A 17162-nucleotide genomic window follows, 5' to 3' on the forward strand; every position below is an offset into this window, starting at 1 on the left:
AGGCACTAAGCAACTCAGTGAGACCCTGTCTCTAAGTAAAATACAAAATAGGGCTGGGGATGTGGCTCAGTAGTCAAGTGCCCCTGAGTTCAGTCCCTGGTACCCCTCCACCAATAAAAAATCCAAATCTATTTTCTCATTTGGCTACCTAGGAAATCTGGCTCAAGGTTTTTAGGTCTATAAATAAAAATATAACCTTGGTCTAAGTGTTGGAAAACCCTATGACTTGTGTTTAAAATACTTTCTTTGTTGTTAGCCCAAGATTCTTAGACCTGCTCTACTGCCTGGAGAAGAAATTGTGTGTGAAGGTCTTCGAGTCCTGCTGGATCCTGATGGCAGAGAAGAAGCCACTGGAGGTCTTCTTGGAGGCCCTCAGCTCCTGCCAGCAGAAGGAGCCTTATTCCTCACCACGTACAGAATTCTCTTCAGAGGGACGCCCCATGACCAGCTAGGTATGACTCATAGGTTCAGATCATGTTTTGTTTGTTTGTGTGGTGTTAGGGATTGAACCCAGGATCTTGCACATGTTAGGCAACACTCTACCACTGAGCTATATCCCAACCTGCTGTCAGAACATGCATGTCTATGGGGCACAGGAAGTTTTCATTCTGTGCAGTGATTGCAGATCATTTCAAATCTAGAATATGATTTTGGCCATACAGTTATTTTGGAGGATGCTTTTGTCTGTCAAAGTTAATGATAATTTACATAATAGATTTTATTTGAAGAATAAAGAGTGTCTTCTAACCAGTAAATCAAGGGTTCATTTGCTGAGGTGATTATAATTTCATGAGGTGAGTATTATGACCTAGGAATATTCACAGTATCTAGATTCATAATATGTAATTTGCCCCAGCTTTCTGACTCTTACAGTAAACCATGAAGCTATGATCCTTTGTGGAAAGATGTGCTAAATAACATAGGATTCTACAGTACTCACTAATCCACTTCATTCTTATCCCATTTCAGTTAATCCTGCTTCCCTCTTAGCAGACAACTTCTCTTCTACTCACTAAACTCTCATAACATCTATTTCTATTGTCTACTACTCTGTATAGCCTTTTCTGTTAGAAAGGAATAGGAAAATCTCTCCATAATTAATCTACATTATCTTCTTAAAAATCACTGTAGCCTCTACATAAAATATTCTTATTGATGGGGAAAAATGCCTTAGGTTTGGGGCAAAACTGTTAAGACTCAAGTGAGAAAGCTCAGGTCTGGATTGCTATTGACTAATCTTGATAGCTTAAGTCAATCACCTAACCTCTCTAGACTTCATTTTTCTCTTTTATAAAATTAGGGAAATGTGCTTTCATTGGTGACAGTTTGGGGGCTCTCAACCTTGACTGTATATTTGAATTAATCTGGGAAACTTAAAAAAAAAATTTCTAGTACTGGGAATGTGTGAAACTTCTGGGTTCAACCCCCAACACCACAAAAAATAAAATTAAATTGAAAAAATAAAGGAAAGATTTTGAGGCCCATACTCCAACAATTAAAGAGTAGAAATGGAGAGACTGAGTATTTCTTGTTAGTTTTTTGTTGTTGTTGTTGATGTTGTTATTATTTTGGGTGGGTTGTGTATTTGTTTAGTGGTTCTGGGGATTGAACCCAGGGGAACTTTACCACTGAGCTATATTCCCATACCTTTTTATTTCTTTCATTTTGAGACAGGGTCTTGCTAAGCTGCTGAGGCTGACCTAAAACTGAGAATTCTTCTGAGTAGCTGGGACTACAGGCATGCACCCACCTGGAACATCTGTATATTTCTTAATTCTCAAAAATGGTTGTGATAAATATTGAGAATTAAGAACACTGTTGGGTTAAATGGCCATAAAAGTTTCTTCTTCGTCTGAAATTATTCATTCAGTAGCATTTGATGAGTAGGCACTATGTACTATGTATTTTGTTGGACAATGAAATTCAGATATAAAAAATGTATAGTCATTAAAATTTTTATCACCCCTTTAAAGGCTCTCCCTCTACATATAGTCACATTCTGAAGTACTCTGAGTGTCAGCAAATGAATTTTGGAAGTACACAGTTCAACCTATAATAATGTGTTTTATCTGATTAATCCAACAATATTATAGGAGAGAGTCATTCCTTATTTTACCTCTAAAATGTACCCTTCTTTAAATCTTTACAGTTGGATTATTTCTAAACTGGATAGAATGAAGATGGTTTAGTATATTGGTCATGAAAGATTACTGGGCTGGAATTGTGGCTCAGTGGTTGAGCGCTTTCCTAGCATGTGTGAGGCCCTGGGTTTGATTCTTAGCACCACATAAAATAAATAAAGTAAAGGTATTGTGTCCATCTACAGCTAAAAAAATTAAAAATTAAAAAAGATTACCACATAATATACAAAAAGCTCATAAAATTCAAAAAGATAAAACTATAGAAATAGTTGTGCTTATTTGAAAAAAGTGAAAAAAGAAGCAAAATTTCTTAGCCCTGTTGGCATGTTGCTGTCCATAAATTACATTTAAATGCAAACATATTTGTTAAAAGAAACTAAATATTGAGTACAGAATGAGTATCACTTATCCAGAATGCATGGAATCTGAAATATTTCAGATTTTGGAGTTTTTTGCAGTTTGGAAGATTGCAATAGACTTTATCAGTTGAGCATTCTTCATCCAAAAACTCAAAAATTGCTCCAAAATCCAAAATTTTTGATCACTAGTTCAGCTTTCAAATTAGGAATGCCCAACCTGCACATACCACTTTTTATATAAGGACTTATGAGATTAATACCCATAAATGTACATTTTAGATGTATAAACATGAGATAATTATGTGGTCATTTCAATTGCTGTAACATTTCTTCTAAAGAAAACAAAGTCAGTCTTAGTGTGAAATCTTATATTCTCTTATTTTTGTTCATTCAAATTTTGAATTTCACTTTTTAAAAAAGTTATTTTTATCAGAAAAATTATAAATTTCTAATTTAATATAATTTCAATATATGTTTATTCTTTTAAACCCAGAATTATGACACACACCTATAATCCCAGCCACTCCAGAGACTGAAGCAGGAAGATAACAAGTTCAAGACCCTGTCTCAAAATTTAAAAAGGCCTGGGGATGTAGCTTAGTGGTGAAATGTACGTGGGGTCAGTGCCTTGGGATGGAGGGCAGGGGTAGTGGAGGACATGCAGGTTTGAAAGTCAAATGAACCTAGTTTAAATCCTACCCCTTTTTCTTTCTAGCTGTGAGACCTTATTCATTATTCAGTACTGTTCCTATTATGTTATCTGTTCTGTTCCACTGCTTATAATGTCCTCCTTCTTCCCCTCTGCAAATCCAAATCCTACACTCTCTTCAAAGCTTTCACTCCCACTTCTTGCAAGAATCATTCTCTATTCATCTGGCATTCAAAGATCATCTCCTTTTCTGAAATATTTGAATTCTTGAATAATCTATTCCCTCCAACCTAGGAGCTAATCACACATTATTATATTCTTCATGTGATTCTCCTCTTTTAGGGAACTAGAAGCTGTCCAAGGAGACTTTGTGAGGGCTGCTTCTTTTCTAGACTCTCATATTCATAACCTCAGGTAGTTGATATCCTATTCTTGCTTTAATCTTTAAACTCCTAAAAATCTTGGACTTAACTCTAACCTATCTTCCAAAAATGTATATTCATAATACAGTACCCTTTGCACATATGGAAACTTTAAAAATCTTCTCTTTTGCTCTATCCTTACATTAAATATCTTGGATGTCTTGTCACTAATTACAGATACTTCTTTCTGTATAAGACATATGCTTCCTGTAAGACTGCCTTAAACCAACTGATCTTGTGTGGCACACAGTACATTGGAGAGATAGAATGAGGGGAGATAGGTTGTGACAATTCACTCATTCTGGGAAAGGATTGTGTCTCAGGAATGAGTTACCATGCAATAAAATATAGTGAGATTCTCGAATCATGACATTTTCTCTTACTGCATTCCTGGGTATTGTCCTCTGCAGAGACTCTAGACATGAATTATAAAGTGTTGTTACTGAGTCTGTGTCCTATCTTCCTACAGTTGGTGAACAGACAGTTGTACGGAGCTTTCCCATTGCCTCTATCACCAAGGAAAAGAAAATCACAATGCAGAACCAGCTACAGCAGAACATGCAAGAAGGACTGCAGATTACATCAGCATCTTTTCAGGTACAAGTTTGGTATCTTGTCTGAAATGCTTGGGACAAGAAGTGTTTCAGATTCTGAAACATTTTGAATTTGGGGATATTTGCTTAGCATTTACCAGTCAAGCATCCCTAATTCAAAAATACAAAATCTAAATCATTCTGAAATCCAAAACTTTTTTGAGCATTGATGTTTCAGATTTTGGAGTGTTTCAATTTCATATTTTTGGATTAATTATGCTCAACCCATCTTAAGAAAGGAAGCCATTCTTTTAATATTCAAAAGTTTTCTGTGGACAGGCATGGTGGAGCATGCCTGTAATCCCAGCAGCTCAGGAGGCTGAGGCAGGAGAGTAGCAAGTTAAAAGCCAGCCTCAGCACTTAGTGAGGCCCTAAGCAACTTAGTGAAACTCTCATCTCAAAATAAAAAATTTTAAAAAGGGGGGGTGGGGGCTGGGGATATGGCTCAGTCAGGAAGTGCCCCTGGGTTCAATCACTGGTACCAAAAAAAAAAAAAAGTTTTCTATGATTCTTGTAGCTACTCTGTGGTCATGCAAAAGATAAGGGATTAGAGTGTCTGGGAGAGTAATCTTCAGATGACTAAACTCATAGTTTAACCCTTCAATTTATGAGTCCCTTGGCCCACTCAGAATATCAACAGGTTTTCAAATTTTAGTGTTCTTTGAAACTCAGACACATGGTGGCTCTTTTTCTCTGCCAAGTTATACCTGGATTCTTTTGATAAAACCTTTAGATAAAAATCAATTCCTCTAGCATCTGTTGCAGGAAGAAATGCCCTATGGCTGGCTCTTCTATGGAAAATGTAAAACACTTAAGTATAGCTTGGGCTAGTATACTATTGGTTACTACTGAGTAACCCCTGATAAAGCATGGATTTTTCCAGGGAACTCTGAACATATCAGAACTTATAGAACTACTGATACAAACCAAATTCTGGAAGAAGCAATCTTTTCTTAGTTTTTCTTCTTTTTTCAAAGTTCACAGTCTGTAAATCTTTCATTTTTCCTATTCTTCATGCCTTGTCTCTGACTTAGCAAATTACTAAGGATTCCATTTCTTACCTCATTTCTTCTAGTCCAGGAGCCCTCTATAGTACCTCCTATGATCATCTCATGAACTGTGAGACTGTTGATCTTTAGACTCCAGACCTTACATCACCCAAGAAAACTAACTATTCCAACTGCCAAAGGACACTGTCTATACTGGTTAAGATTATAATCAAACTGACTATAATTAGTTTTTTTTTTTCCCTAGATTTGATGAATCTCTAGGTACAAAGGGACCTTAATAGGTCAACTTCCCTATCTAGAACCAGCAGTTGAAAAATAAAAAGAGCATACTTGCTACTTCAACCATTAACAAACAAGTTTATTCCCCATCCCATGACAGAAAAGATAGTCTTAAAGAAACCCAGCTTCAAAAACCTGATTTTCCTTGCCAACTAACCATCCATGACAAGTAAACTTTTCTGGACCTTTTTTTTCAATTTCAAATTAAAAACCTATATTGTACATTATCTAGAGTCCCTACAACCTCCAGAGTCTTGCCATTTAGTTTTGTTATTTTTTTCTGGGTGTTTTGTTTTGTTTTATTTTGTTTTGTTCTGTTTTGTTTAAGTAATTTGGGGAGTAGTTACCTGGAAATAGTGCTTCTGATATATTTAATCTTTTGTCTCTAGTTGATTAAAGTAGCATTTGATGAAGAAGTCAGTCCGGAAGTAGTAGAGATCTTTAAGAAACAGCTAATGAAGTTCCGTTATCCTCAGTCCATCTTTAGCACCTTCGCTTTTGCTGCTGGACAAACTACCCCACAAATAATTTTACCCAAGCAGAAGGAAAAGAACACTTCCTTTCGGTAAGAAGAAAGACTGGTCTCTTAATTTCAACTCTTCTGTAATTGATTGGCAAAGGAAGCGACCTATCCTTTGTGTCAAGGTGTCAATGATTGCTCTTTGTGATTTCTGTAAAGACCATTGGGCCAAGCTCATCAAACTATGGAAGAGTAGCATTGATATGTGTAACAGGTTTGAAAATCTTAAAAACTGTAAGAAACTTTGACTATCATATCCATTGCTCATGATGCATTTTAGAATGTGAATTCTATTTTCTTTTTCCATATTAATATTTTAATTTTTTTTTAGTTGTAGGTGGACACAATACCTTTATTTTATTTTTATGTGGTGCTGAGGATCCAACCCAAGGCCTCACACATGCTAGGCAAACGTGCTACCACTGAGCCACAACCCCAGCCTCATTCCATATTAATCTTAAACTGCCTGTGAAGAGCAGTCCTTGCATCTTTTACTAATATCCAGACTGAGTGGACAGTTTTGATTTTTGATCTACAGACAGGAGTCTTTAATTTTTTCTTTTTTTATAACTTTATTTTGAATAATTTTAAACTTACTGAAAATTTATAACAGTAGTCCAAAGAATTCCTTTATATCCTTTACCCAAATTAACCAGTGGTTTCTATTTGGGTTATATTCATTCTTTGTGTGTGTGTGTGTGTGTGTGTGTGTGTGTGTGTGTGGTGTACGTGTGTGTGGTGTACACTTGTAAAATTACTTCAGGTATAACTTACTGGGTTTATTTGGTGGTAGTGGTAGTGGTAGTGGTGGTGATTGTTTGGGGTTTCTTTGTTTTGTTTTGTTTTTGTTTTGGTACTGGGGATCAAATCCGGGGGTTCTTTATCACTGAGCTACATCCCCAGTCCTTTTTTTATTTGAGACAGGGTTTTGCTAAATTGTTGAGACTGGCCTCAAACTTGCAATCCTCCTGCCTTAGCCTCCTGAGTCACTGAGATTATAGTCATGTACCACAATGCCCAGCCCAATGGTATTTTTTGAAAAAATTTTTCCCAGCTAGAGTGACAGCCTTTTTTTTTTCATATTCAAGGCAATTCTTGAAATTTTTAAATTGTTGCATCTTTCTTGCAGCTGATAAAACAGCTACATATATATTATACATACATATGTATTGTATACACATACAACAGCTATGTGTATATGTAATGCATATTTTGTGTATAATTTTTGACCACTGGGTTATCATACAAAATGCCCCTTTATCCTTGAACATCAGTATACATTTTCTCAAAAAAAAAAAAAAAAGACATTATCTCATATCACCTAGGTACAGTAATCAACCAAAAAATGTGTCCAGGTACAATGATGCATGCCTTTAATCCCAGCAATTCAGGAGGCTGCAGCAGAAGGATCATAAATTTGAGGCCAGCCTCAGCAACTTAGAGACCCTGTCTTAAGATAAAAAATAAAAGAATCTGGGAATGTAGCTGTTAGAATGGTAGAGTGCCGCTGGGTGCAATCCCCTGCACTGCCCAAGAAACAAAAACAAACAAAAAAGAAAAAGAAAAAGAAAGAAATGTAATTAATGTAAAACCCTTATCTAATCCAGAGTCTGTATTCAAGATTTGCTGATGACTCTTTATAGCTACTTTTTTGTTGTTGTTTTCTGCTTCAGGATCCAATCGAAGATCAGGCATTGCATTGTCATATGAATCCCTATTTTCTAATGAAAATGTTTAGGAATCAATGTTGAAACTTAATTTCAGCTCTTATAAAATAACAATTGATTTAAAATTCCCTACTCTTAGTGATAAAATATAGAAGCTAAATTTTTCCTTCATTCACCATTAATCACCCAGAATGTGGGCATCTGCCAGTAAAATTACATATAAGAATGAGCTTTGCAGACTTTTTGCCTGAAAGTGAAGTAGATTGGAGATTATGGAAGATTTGAGGTTCCCAACAGTATGTCATTTTCCCAAATGCATAGCTAACCACCAGTTTTCTGTGTTACCTGGTAAATGAAGGGAGCCATAGATAAAAAGATATGCTATGTTAAAGCATGAAAACTTCCTAAAGATTTATAACAGTAAGTAAAGCATATTATCTCGACACCTCAGGGTCACAGATCATCCTACCTGTGATGTTTGTTATCCCAGTCCTTAATGGAAGAAAGAATGCTTGGCATAGTGTTTTAGAAATACTATACAAACTATCAGAATTATGTATATTTATATTAGTTTCAGAAATATGTAACTGTATCATACCTGTTGTCTCAGCTGCAAGAGATACATAGCAATTTAAAATTGTAAGAATTGAACCTGGCAAGGTGGTGCACACCCGTAATCCCAATAACTTAGGAGGCCAAGGCAGGAGGATCTTGATTTCAAAGCCAGCCTTAGCAACTAGTGAGGCCCCAAGCAACTCAGTGAGATCCTGTCTCTAAATAAAATATTAAACAAGGACTGGGAATGTAGCTCAGTGGTTGAGTACCCCTGGGTTTAATCCCTGGTACCATAAAAAAAAAAAAGAAAGAAAGAAAGAATTTCCTTTGTGTTTGAAACAAAGGCTACCGCTCTAGCTGGAAAATTTTTTTCAGAAATATCATTCAGTTTAAGTTATACCTAAAAGATTTACAGTAGGTTTAATTTAGGAAATATTAGTATTTTATGATTCCCAATAGTTACTTTAAATGTATTTCTTTTTTTTTTCCTTTTTTTTAATTGTAAACAAATGGGATACATGTTGTTTCTCTGTTTGTACATGGCGTAAAGGCATACCATTTGTGTAATCATAAATTTACATAGGGTAATGTTGTTTGATTCATTCTGTTATTTTTCCCCTTCCCCCCCACCCCTCCCACCCCTCTTTTCCCTCTATACAGTCCTTCCTTCCTCCATTCTCACCCCCCTCCCTAACCCTAACTCTAACCCTAACACTAACCCCTCCCACCACCCATTATGTGTCATCATCCACTTATTAGCGATATCATTCGTCCTTTGTTTTTTTGAGATTGGCTTATCTCACTTAGCATGATATTCTCCAATTTCATCCATTTGCCTGCAAATGCCATAAATTTATCATTCTTATGGCTGAGTAATATTCCATTGTATATATATACCACAGTTTCTTTATCCATTCATCAGTTGAAGGACATCTAGGTTGGTTCCACAATCTGGCTATTGTGAACTGAGCAGCTATGAACATTGATGTGGCTGTATCTCTGTAGTATGCTGATTTTAAGTCCTTTGGGTATAGGCCAAGGAGTGGGATAGCTGGGTCAAATGGTGGTTCCATTTCAAGTTTTCTAAGGAATCTCCACACTGCTTTCCAGAGTGACTGCACTAATTTGCAGCCCCACCAGCAATGTATGAGTGTACCTTTCTCCCCACATCCTCGCCAACACTTGTTGTTGCTTGTATTCTTGATAATCGCCATTCTAATTGGGGTGAGATGGAATCTTAGGGTGGTTTTGATTTACTAGAGATGTTGAACATTTTTCCATATGTTTGTTGATTGCTTGTAGATCTTCTGTGAAGTGTCTATTCATTTCCTTAGTCCATTTGTCGACTGGATTATTTGCATTTAAATGTATTTCATAATCTTCAGGTTTGCATTGAAGGTGACTAAAAATGGTCTGTTAAATCTGTTTGACAATAAAAGAATCCTTATCATTTTCACAGAATGACAAGAAAACAAAAAAAGAATTCCATTCTTTATCAGAGAAGAACATAATCAAGAACAATCTTGCTCAAAATCTTCATCTCTGATTAATGAGGAAATTGCTTCTTTGTTTAATTCACTAGAGTATAAATACTCTGTATTTTCTATCAGCAAGAAAGGGAAAGCTATTTGAATAAGTAAAATATTTTTAGGTCCAAATAATTTACATCCTAGTTTCCCTCTAATTAAAACTGATTCTCAAAAGAATACTTAAGTTTCTGATTTCTTACTTTTCTCCTCTCAAAAGGGGAGCATTCTTTTTCTATACCTGTAAAAGCCCAGGTAGGACACCACACATACACACTTAAAGCATTTAGGAAATAAGTCATGGAGACTATCATGCTAAAGGAAATAAATGAATCCCAAAAAACCAAAGGTTGTATGTTTTCACTGATAGGTGGAAGCTAACCCACAATGGGGGTGGTGGGGAGAAGTTCAGTAGACTAGACAAAGGGGGGATGGAAAAAGGAAAGAGAGTGGAATGAATCTGACACAATTTTCCTATGTACAAATATGAATACCCCACAGTGAATCTCACCATCATGTACATCCATAAGAATAAGGTCCTGATTAGAAGAAGATATATTCCATGCTTGTATAATTTTATCAAGATGGATTCTACTGTCATATAATCAAAAATAACCAATTAAAAAAAAAAAGAAGAAGCCAAAAGTGCTGCCAACTGTAATTGTCATATGACCTCAAAAAGAGCTTCATTGGCAGAGAAGGAGTCAGGTTGACTTTCCATGTAGAGAAACTGCTGCAAGCATGATTTTGTGGGACTGGTGGCATAGAGAATCAGAATGGGCTCAGGCTGTACTTGACCAAAAAAGCTACACCAAGAAGTTTAGATTTAGGTGATAAGTAGTTTGTATCCCACTTTAAGTTCTTACACTTTTTGCCTAAGTGTCCTGATGACAGTGGAGCCTTACAGGAAGTTAGTCTACAGTCACATAAAAGGTGATCTAAAGGAGAAGCTAAACAAAGTATGTATAATACTGTAGACTGTATACATGGCTGTGGGAATGGAGAAGAAAATTTGAGCTATGTGGGTGTCAAAATGATAGGTGTATCTTCATATTAAATCAACATTCTCTTTGATTTTATTACCTGTAGCACTTTCTCAAAAACAATTGTGAAAGGTGCCAAAAGGGCAGGGAAAATGACAATTGGGAGGCAGTATTTGTTGAAGAGGAGGACAGGAACAATTGTGGAAGAGAGAGTAAATCGTCCTGGATGGAATGAAGAGGATGATGTATCTGGTATGTAAGAACCATTTTTCATGATTCAGTTTTTTATTGTTATGTAAATGTAGTTGCATTTAACCTTTGATATGCAAAAACCTAGATCTTATAAGAAGATTGGAAATACCAAGTTCTCAGAACTGGAAAAAACATCATTTTCCTCATTTTCTGTCATTTAGATAAGATTTTGTTAAATTATACTTCTTTACTAAATTTATACATTGACCATTTTCATGTGGGTCTTATAAAAAGGAGAAAGAAGGAAACTCCACCGCATAGGAGATTTGGACATAGGGTACTCCCCTGTGCCTATTCTAACATAATAAGAATAGTGAAATAAAAATATTGAATATTCAAAGTTGAAGACTGGGCTTTTGGTAAACATATTTGTGAGTCCTCTTAATCAAAATGGGGGACCTCAGATGAATGAATTCTTAGGTGATAATTTAAAAAATCTTCTTAAATATTTAAAAGAATACAGTTTAGGCAATCAAGATAACTCTTATTTGGGAAAACAGAAGAAAGCTAGTAGGAAAATATTGTGTTGACTGATTTTTTTTTTCCTGTTTAACCCAATATCTATATGCTATAGAATTAACACTCCACCATTTCCTTACTGAAGTGACCATTTGATAGAATCCTGGCCTTCTCACAGTCATATGTAAAGTCTTAAAAAAATTACTGCTGCCCATCCTTGTTGACTTTTCTAATTCAAAGTTTTTATAATTTCATGGAACAAAAAACATTCTGTAACTGGGCACAGTGGTATGTACTATAGTCCCAACTACTGAGAAGACCAAGACAGGAGAACATTTCAGCCCGGGAGTTCAGTGTCAACATGGGCAATCTAGTAAGACCTTATCTCTAAAAAACAAACAAATAAACAAAAAACTATTTTTCTATGATAATGATCCCACCAAAAGACCAAATTATGTAATGCTCTTTGCTCCTCTGAAATTAAAGGCCAACATAAAACTAATACCTGGTTATCTTCCACTGCAAAATACATAAATCGAAACACAAAGTCTTATGTTTGCAGGAGTAAGCTGTTGGTTTTCATCTTTTTTTCTTTTAATTTTAATGGAAGAAAGCCGTATCTTTTCCTCACACACTGGTACTCTGAGTATACTCCCATAACCTTCAAAAGTTTGATTTGACATCTCTTACATTAAAAATGAACAGAAAAGTAAAGAAGTAAAACAGTTTTTAACATGGATTTTTCTTTTTTTTTAAGTTAGAACATACAGTACCAATTAGTAATATCTTTTGTTTTTAATCCTCCCTAACATACTTGATTATTGAGTAAATTCTTCCACATCTGAACTCTTAAAGAAGTCTGTAACCATGATTGCAAAACTATGAGGGAGTTTTCCATGTATACCACACCTCCAACAAAAATATTTTCAGGGAAAAAACTATAACTTCTTTATACCACTCTAAAGGAAAAAAAAAAGTTACTTTTCTCTCTAGTGAACTTCTACTTAATCTAGAAATTTCTAATAAAATTTATGCTCTGAAAAGTAAACTGAAACCCAGATGATGAATTTGTATAGTGATCCTGTGAAAGACAAATTTTCCTGACAACGTTTGGGTATTTTTAAGGTCATATTTAAAAATCACTGCAGTTTGACATTAATGAGCAAGACTGATTAAAAATAGGAAAATATGGGTAATGAATTCAGAATTATTGTTTTTCCAAATTACTTAAATGCTGTTATTTCTCTGACATTTTCTAGTTACCTGAATTACTATTCATTTCCTGACTGTCCACTGCTATTTTAATTCATGCTTATTTATAATTTCTTATAGATGTTACATGATTTAATTTATGATGTACATAATGCCTGCGCACAAATGTAAACATCCTCTTCAAAATTAAATTTTGAATCCTAGCTGGGCACAGTGGCACACACCTGTAACCCCAGCAACTAGGGAGACTGAGGCAGGAGGATCAAGAGTTCAAAGCCAGCCTCAGCAACTTGGCGAGGCCCTAAGCAACTCAGTATGACCCTGTCTCAAAAGGAAATACAAAAAGGGCTGGAGATGTGGCTCAGTTAAGCACCCCTGGGTTCAATCCCCAGTACAAAAAAAGATTAATAATAAATTTTGAACCCTTTACTTTGAGTTAATTATTTCTTAAAAACCTGTTGCTGCCATTACAGTTTCAGATGATAGTGAACTCCCCACAAGTACCTTGAAGGCCTCAGAGAAGTCTACAATGGAGCAGTTGGTGGAAAAAGCTTGTTTCAGAGATTATCAGCGTTTAGGTTTGGGAACCATCAGTGGCAGCTCCTCCCGATCAAAACCAGAGTATTTCCGAATTACTGCCTCCAACAGGATGTATTCGCTGTGCCGGAGGTAAGTGTCACTGGGCTCCAAAAAGAATCCTTTCCTTTCTCCTGTTTGAGTCTTCAGTGGTATATTTACATCCATAATCCAGAGATAGATAAAAGTGCCAGAAAAGAGATATAAATATTTAAGAGATACTTTTTATGCAGCATGAGCAAGGATCTCATTGGTATTCTCAAAACATTTATATTGCTGAAAAGTGCCTATTAGGTCAGAAGGTGAAAGACAAAGTGTTTTTCCCCTTTATGAATTTTCTTTGTATCTCTCTTCCCAGTTTGCATTTTTTCTAGCATACACAAAGATAAAATGAAGAAAAGAATTTGCTCAGACAGATAGGCAAAGTCAAGCCAAGTCTGCTATAAGCCTGGGACCCACAAACCTTTTCTGCAAAGGGCCAGAGAGTAAATAATTTCAGTTTGTGAACCATAAAGTCTCTTATTGCAGCCCTTAACTCTGCCACAGAAGCAACTGTAGACATTAAAGAAATGAGTGGGTATGACTGGTTTTAGCCCACAGTCCATAATTTGCAGACCCAAGTATAGGCAGGGCTTTCTTATACTGCCTAATTAGAATATTTGCCTGAAATATTAAAGAACGTAAATGAACACACTTTCTTTTTTCTATTCTTGATGCCTCTTGCTGTTTTTCAAATCTGTTAGGCTCTGTTTCATTCTTCACTATATGTAAATATACATTTTCTAAAACTATATTCCACCATCCACAAGTTTAGTCACTTTTATCTCCTGGTAAGTTGTTTTCTTTTATATTTATATATTCCTGCTTGGATTAAATAGCTCCAAAACCACTTTGTAAATTGTAAGCCTTGTACATATTTTAGAAAATTGTCTTCATGTAGCTATTAGTTTCAGCCCTGCTGCTCCTAAAAAACTATAGATAATGTCTATCATTTTATTTATTTTTTTTGGGGGGGGTGCTGGGGATCGAACCCAGGGCCTTGTGCTTGCAAGGCAAGCACTCTACCGACTGAGCTATTTCCCCAGCCCCTCTATCATTTTAAATGGCAACTTAAGTGTACAAATACCAGTGTGAACTTTGAAAAAACAAACTGGGAATATAGTTTGAGATTATGGCTAAACATTTTGCATGAAGTCCGGAAAAGTTGGGACTCTGAATATGCAGCAATTTTTGTGGAATTTTTATTTCTCTTGGTAGATAGGTATTAGTGGTGGTGTCAGGGTCTGATGTCCTACTGATTGGGAAGTTTGCTATCAAAATTATGCTTACCAGTGAGAAAACAGACTCTTTTTATTGTTTCAATCTGTCAAAAGCAAAGTAAAATCTTAATAGACAATTTATTAGAGCACTTGTTATAAAAACATTTATGGTGGTATAAAATAATATATATCATTCAAACTATTAGAAGGAAGGAAATGGAATAATAACAAATAAACCATAAGAATGCATGAAAGGAAAAAAAAAGGAACATAAAACAAATAGGACACACATAATACAAGTAGTAAGATGATGGACTCATATCAATAATTATAAATATTTCAATATTTACATTACTTTAAAGAAACAAAAGCTGCTATCATCATACAAACATCAAAGTAGACTTTAAAGTATAAAGCATTACTAGGAATAAAGAAGAAGGACAAAAGATTCCTTTCACACACACAGGAATTCATTAAGACTAAGTAGAGTTTATTTCTTTACAGATATACGGAACTGACTTGACATTGAAATTGAGCCTGAGAAAGATCAGTTTAGTAGAGGGAAGGGAGCAGGAGCTGGGGTGAGGGGAGGGAAAGGAGAGGTGCTAAGGACTAAATTAGAACAAGATATATTCCATGCTTTCATAATTGTGTCAAAATGGATTCTACTGTCATATATAACTAAAAGAACCAACAAATAAAAAGAAAGTGAGCTTGGAGATGTGATTCAGTAGAACAGTGCTTGTCTGGCATGCACAAAAGGGCCTAGGTTCCTCCCTAGCAAGAAAGAGACAGGGAGGTGAGAGAAGGAGACAGGGAGGCAGATTAGTCAGTGTAATTTGCTATTTTAGCAAAATTTAAAAGAAAATTATATAATAAGGTTTTATATATAGGAAAACATTTTGTAAAATGTAATATGTACTTATGATCTTTTAAGAAGAACTCAACAAATTAATAAAGGGATAGCTCCTTAATCTGTCTTATAAACCTTACAGCCAAGACTTACTTAATGGTAAAAGCTTTTCCTCTGAGATCAGAAGACAAGAATGTTCTCTATCACCACTTCTATTCAGTGTTGCATTTGAGGTTCTGGGGAGTGAAAAAAAAACTAGAAAAACAAATGATGAAAGGACAAAGATCGAAAAGAAAAAATAAAATTTTCATTATTCACATATTATCTGAATGTACATGTAGAAAATCTGAAGGAATCTACAAGTAAAGTAGGTTACTTGTACAAAGTCATTCTAGTAGTCATATATGTACCCAAACCAAACCATTGAAAAATGAAATTTTAAAATGATGCTATCTGGTACTTTAATGATGTTATTTACTATATTATTTACAGTAGCATAAGAAACATTAAATATTTAAGAATAAATCTAATGAAAGATGTACAAGATCTTTTCATGGAACTCTTGGAATAATATTGAGGATCATTACAGCTCTAAATAGATATTTCATGAGTTAGATTCAAATATTCAATATTCTAATAATCGTAAGTTCTCTTGAAATTGATCTATAGATTCAATGAAGTTCCAACTAAAATCCCAGCAAAATGATTTTGGAAATTGAAAAGGTGATTCTAAGAGTTATGTAAGAATGCAGAAGGCCAGGAGTAGTAGTAAGGATAGCCTTACAATATAGTACTACAACATATCAAGACTTTTTATAAAGCTACATTAATGAAGATCGTATGCATTTCTGCATACGATCGTACACAAGGTACACAATGGTGTGTACAAACACACCATTGGAGCAAAAGAAGGAATATAGCAACAGCCCAACATACTTGTCTCGGTTTACAGTAAAGGTTGCTCTTAAGAGCAATGGATGGAAGAAGTTTTCAATAAATGGTGGTAGAGGTATATCTATGTGGGGGATTAATTTTTTAAAACGTTTTTAGTTGTAGATGGACACAATACCTTTATTTTATTTATTTATTTTTTTATGTGGTGCTGAGGATCAAACCCAGTGCCTCACACATGTGAGGCGAGTGCTCTACCCCTGAGACACAATCCCAGCCTGGGTGGGTTGTGGGGGTAGCAGGCCAGGAGGGTGAATTAAACTTTATCCCAAGCTTATAATGTACACAAAAGTCAATCCCCATTGACATATAGGTCTGCATATAAAAAGTTAAAAGTTTCCGGCTGGGTGCAATGGCACATACTTGTAATCCTAGCCACTCAGGAAGCTTAGGCAGGAGGATTGCAAGTTCAAAGTCAGCCTTAGCAACTTAGTGAGGCCCTAAGTAACTTAGCAAGACCCTGTCTCAAATAAAAAATAAAAATGGTTGGGGATGTGTCTTAGTGGTTTAAGTGCCCCTGAATTCAATCCCTTGTACCCAAAAAAAAAGAAAAGTTAAAAATTCCTAAAAGGTAAGAGAATATCTTTATGACTGTGAGATAGGGAAAGATGTCTTAGGACTGGAAAAGCATTATCCATAAAGAGTTGATAAATTAAGAACTTCTGTACACCAGAAGGTATCATTAAGAGGGTAAAAGGCAGTGAAAATGTGAGGAGACTTGAGTAGACACAAAGAGATTATTTTGGTAGTTAAAAAAAAAATAGTATCTGAAAAGACACTCAACCTATTATTAATCTTCAGTTGAATAAAAATTAAAATCCCAGTGAGCCTACTATATATACCTGCCAAAATGGTCAAAATTTAAGACTGATAATACACAGTGCTAGTAAAGATGT

At 35.3% G+C, this 17162-nt stretch overlaps 1 protein-coding gene across 2 annotated transcripts in view; it reads left to right on the forward strand.

The window, feature by feature from the left end:
- Positions 1 to 17162, forward strand: part of Sbf2 (SET binding factor 2) — a 456025-nt gene that overhangs the window by 386501 nt on the left and 52362 nt on the right. For both annotated transcript variants that reach the window (XM_047516120.1, XM_047516121.1), the window contains exons 22-26: positions 257 to 452; positions 4041 to 4168; positions 5843 to 6018; positions 10811 to 10956; positions 13101 to 13296. In XM_047516120.1, the coding sequence (XP_047372076.1) occupies positions 257 to 452; positions 4041 to 4168; positions 5843 to 6018; positions 10811 to 10956; positions 13101 to 13296 (842 nt within the window). The remainder of the gene's footprint in view (positions 1 to 256; positions 453 to 4040; positions 4169 to 5842; positions 6019 to 10810; positions 10957 to 13100; positions 13297 to 17162) is intronic.

This window comes from Sciurus carolinensis, chromosome 11 (assembly GCF_902686445.1).
Source record: "Sciurus carolinensis chromosome 11, mSciCar1.2, whole genome shotgun sequence".
NCBI lineage: Eukaryota > Metazoa > Chordata > Mammalia > Rodentia > Sciuridae > Sciurus > Sciurus carolinensis.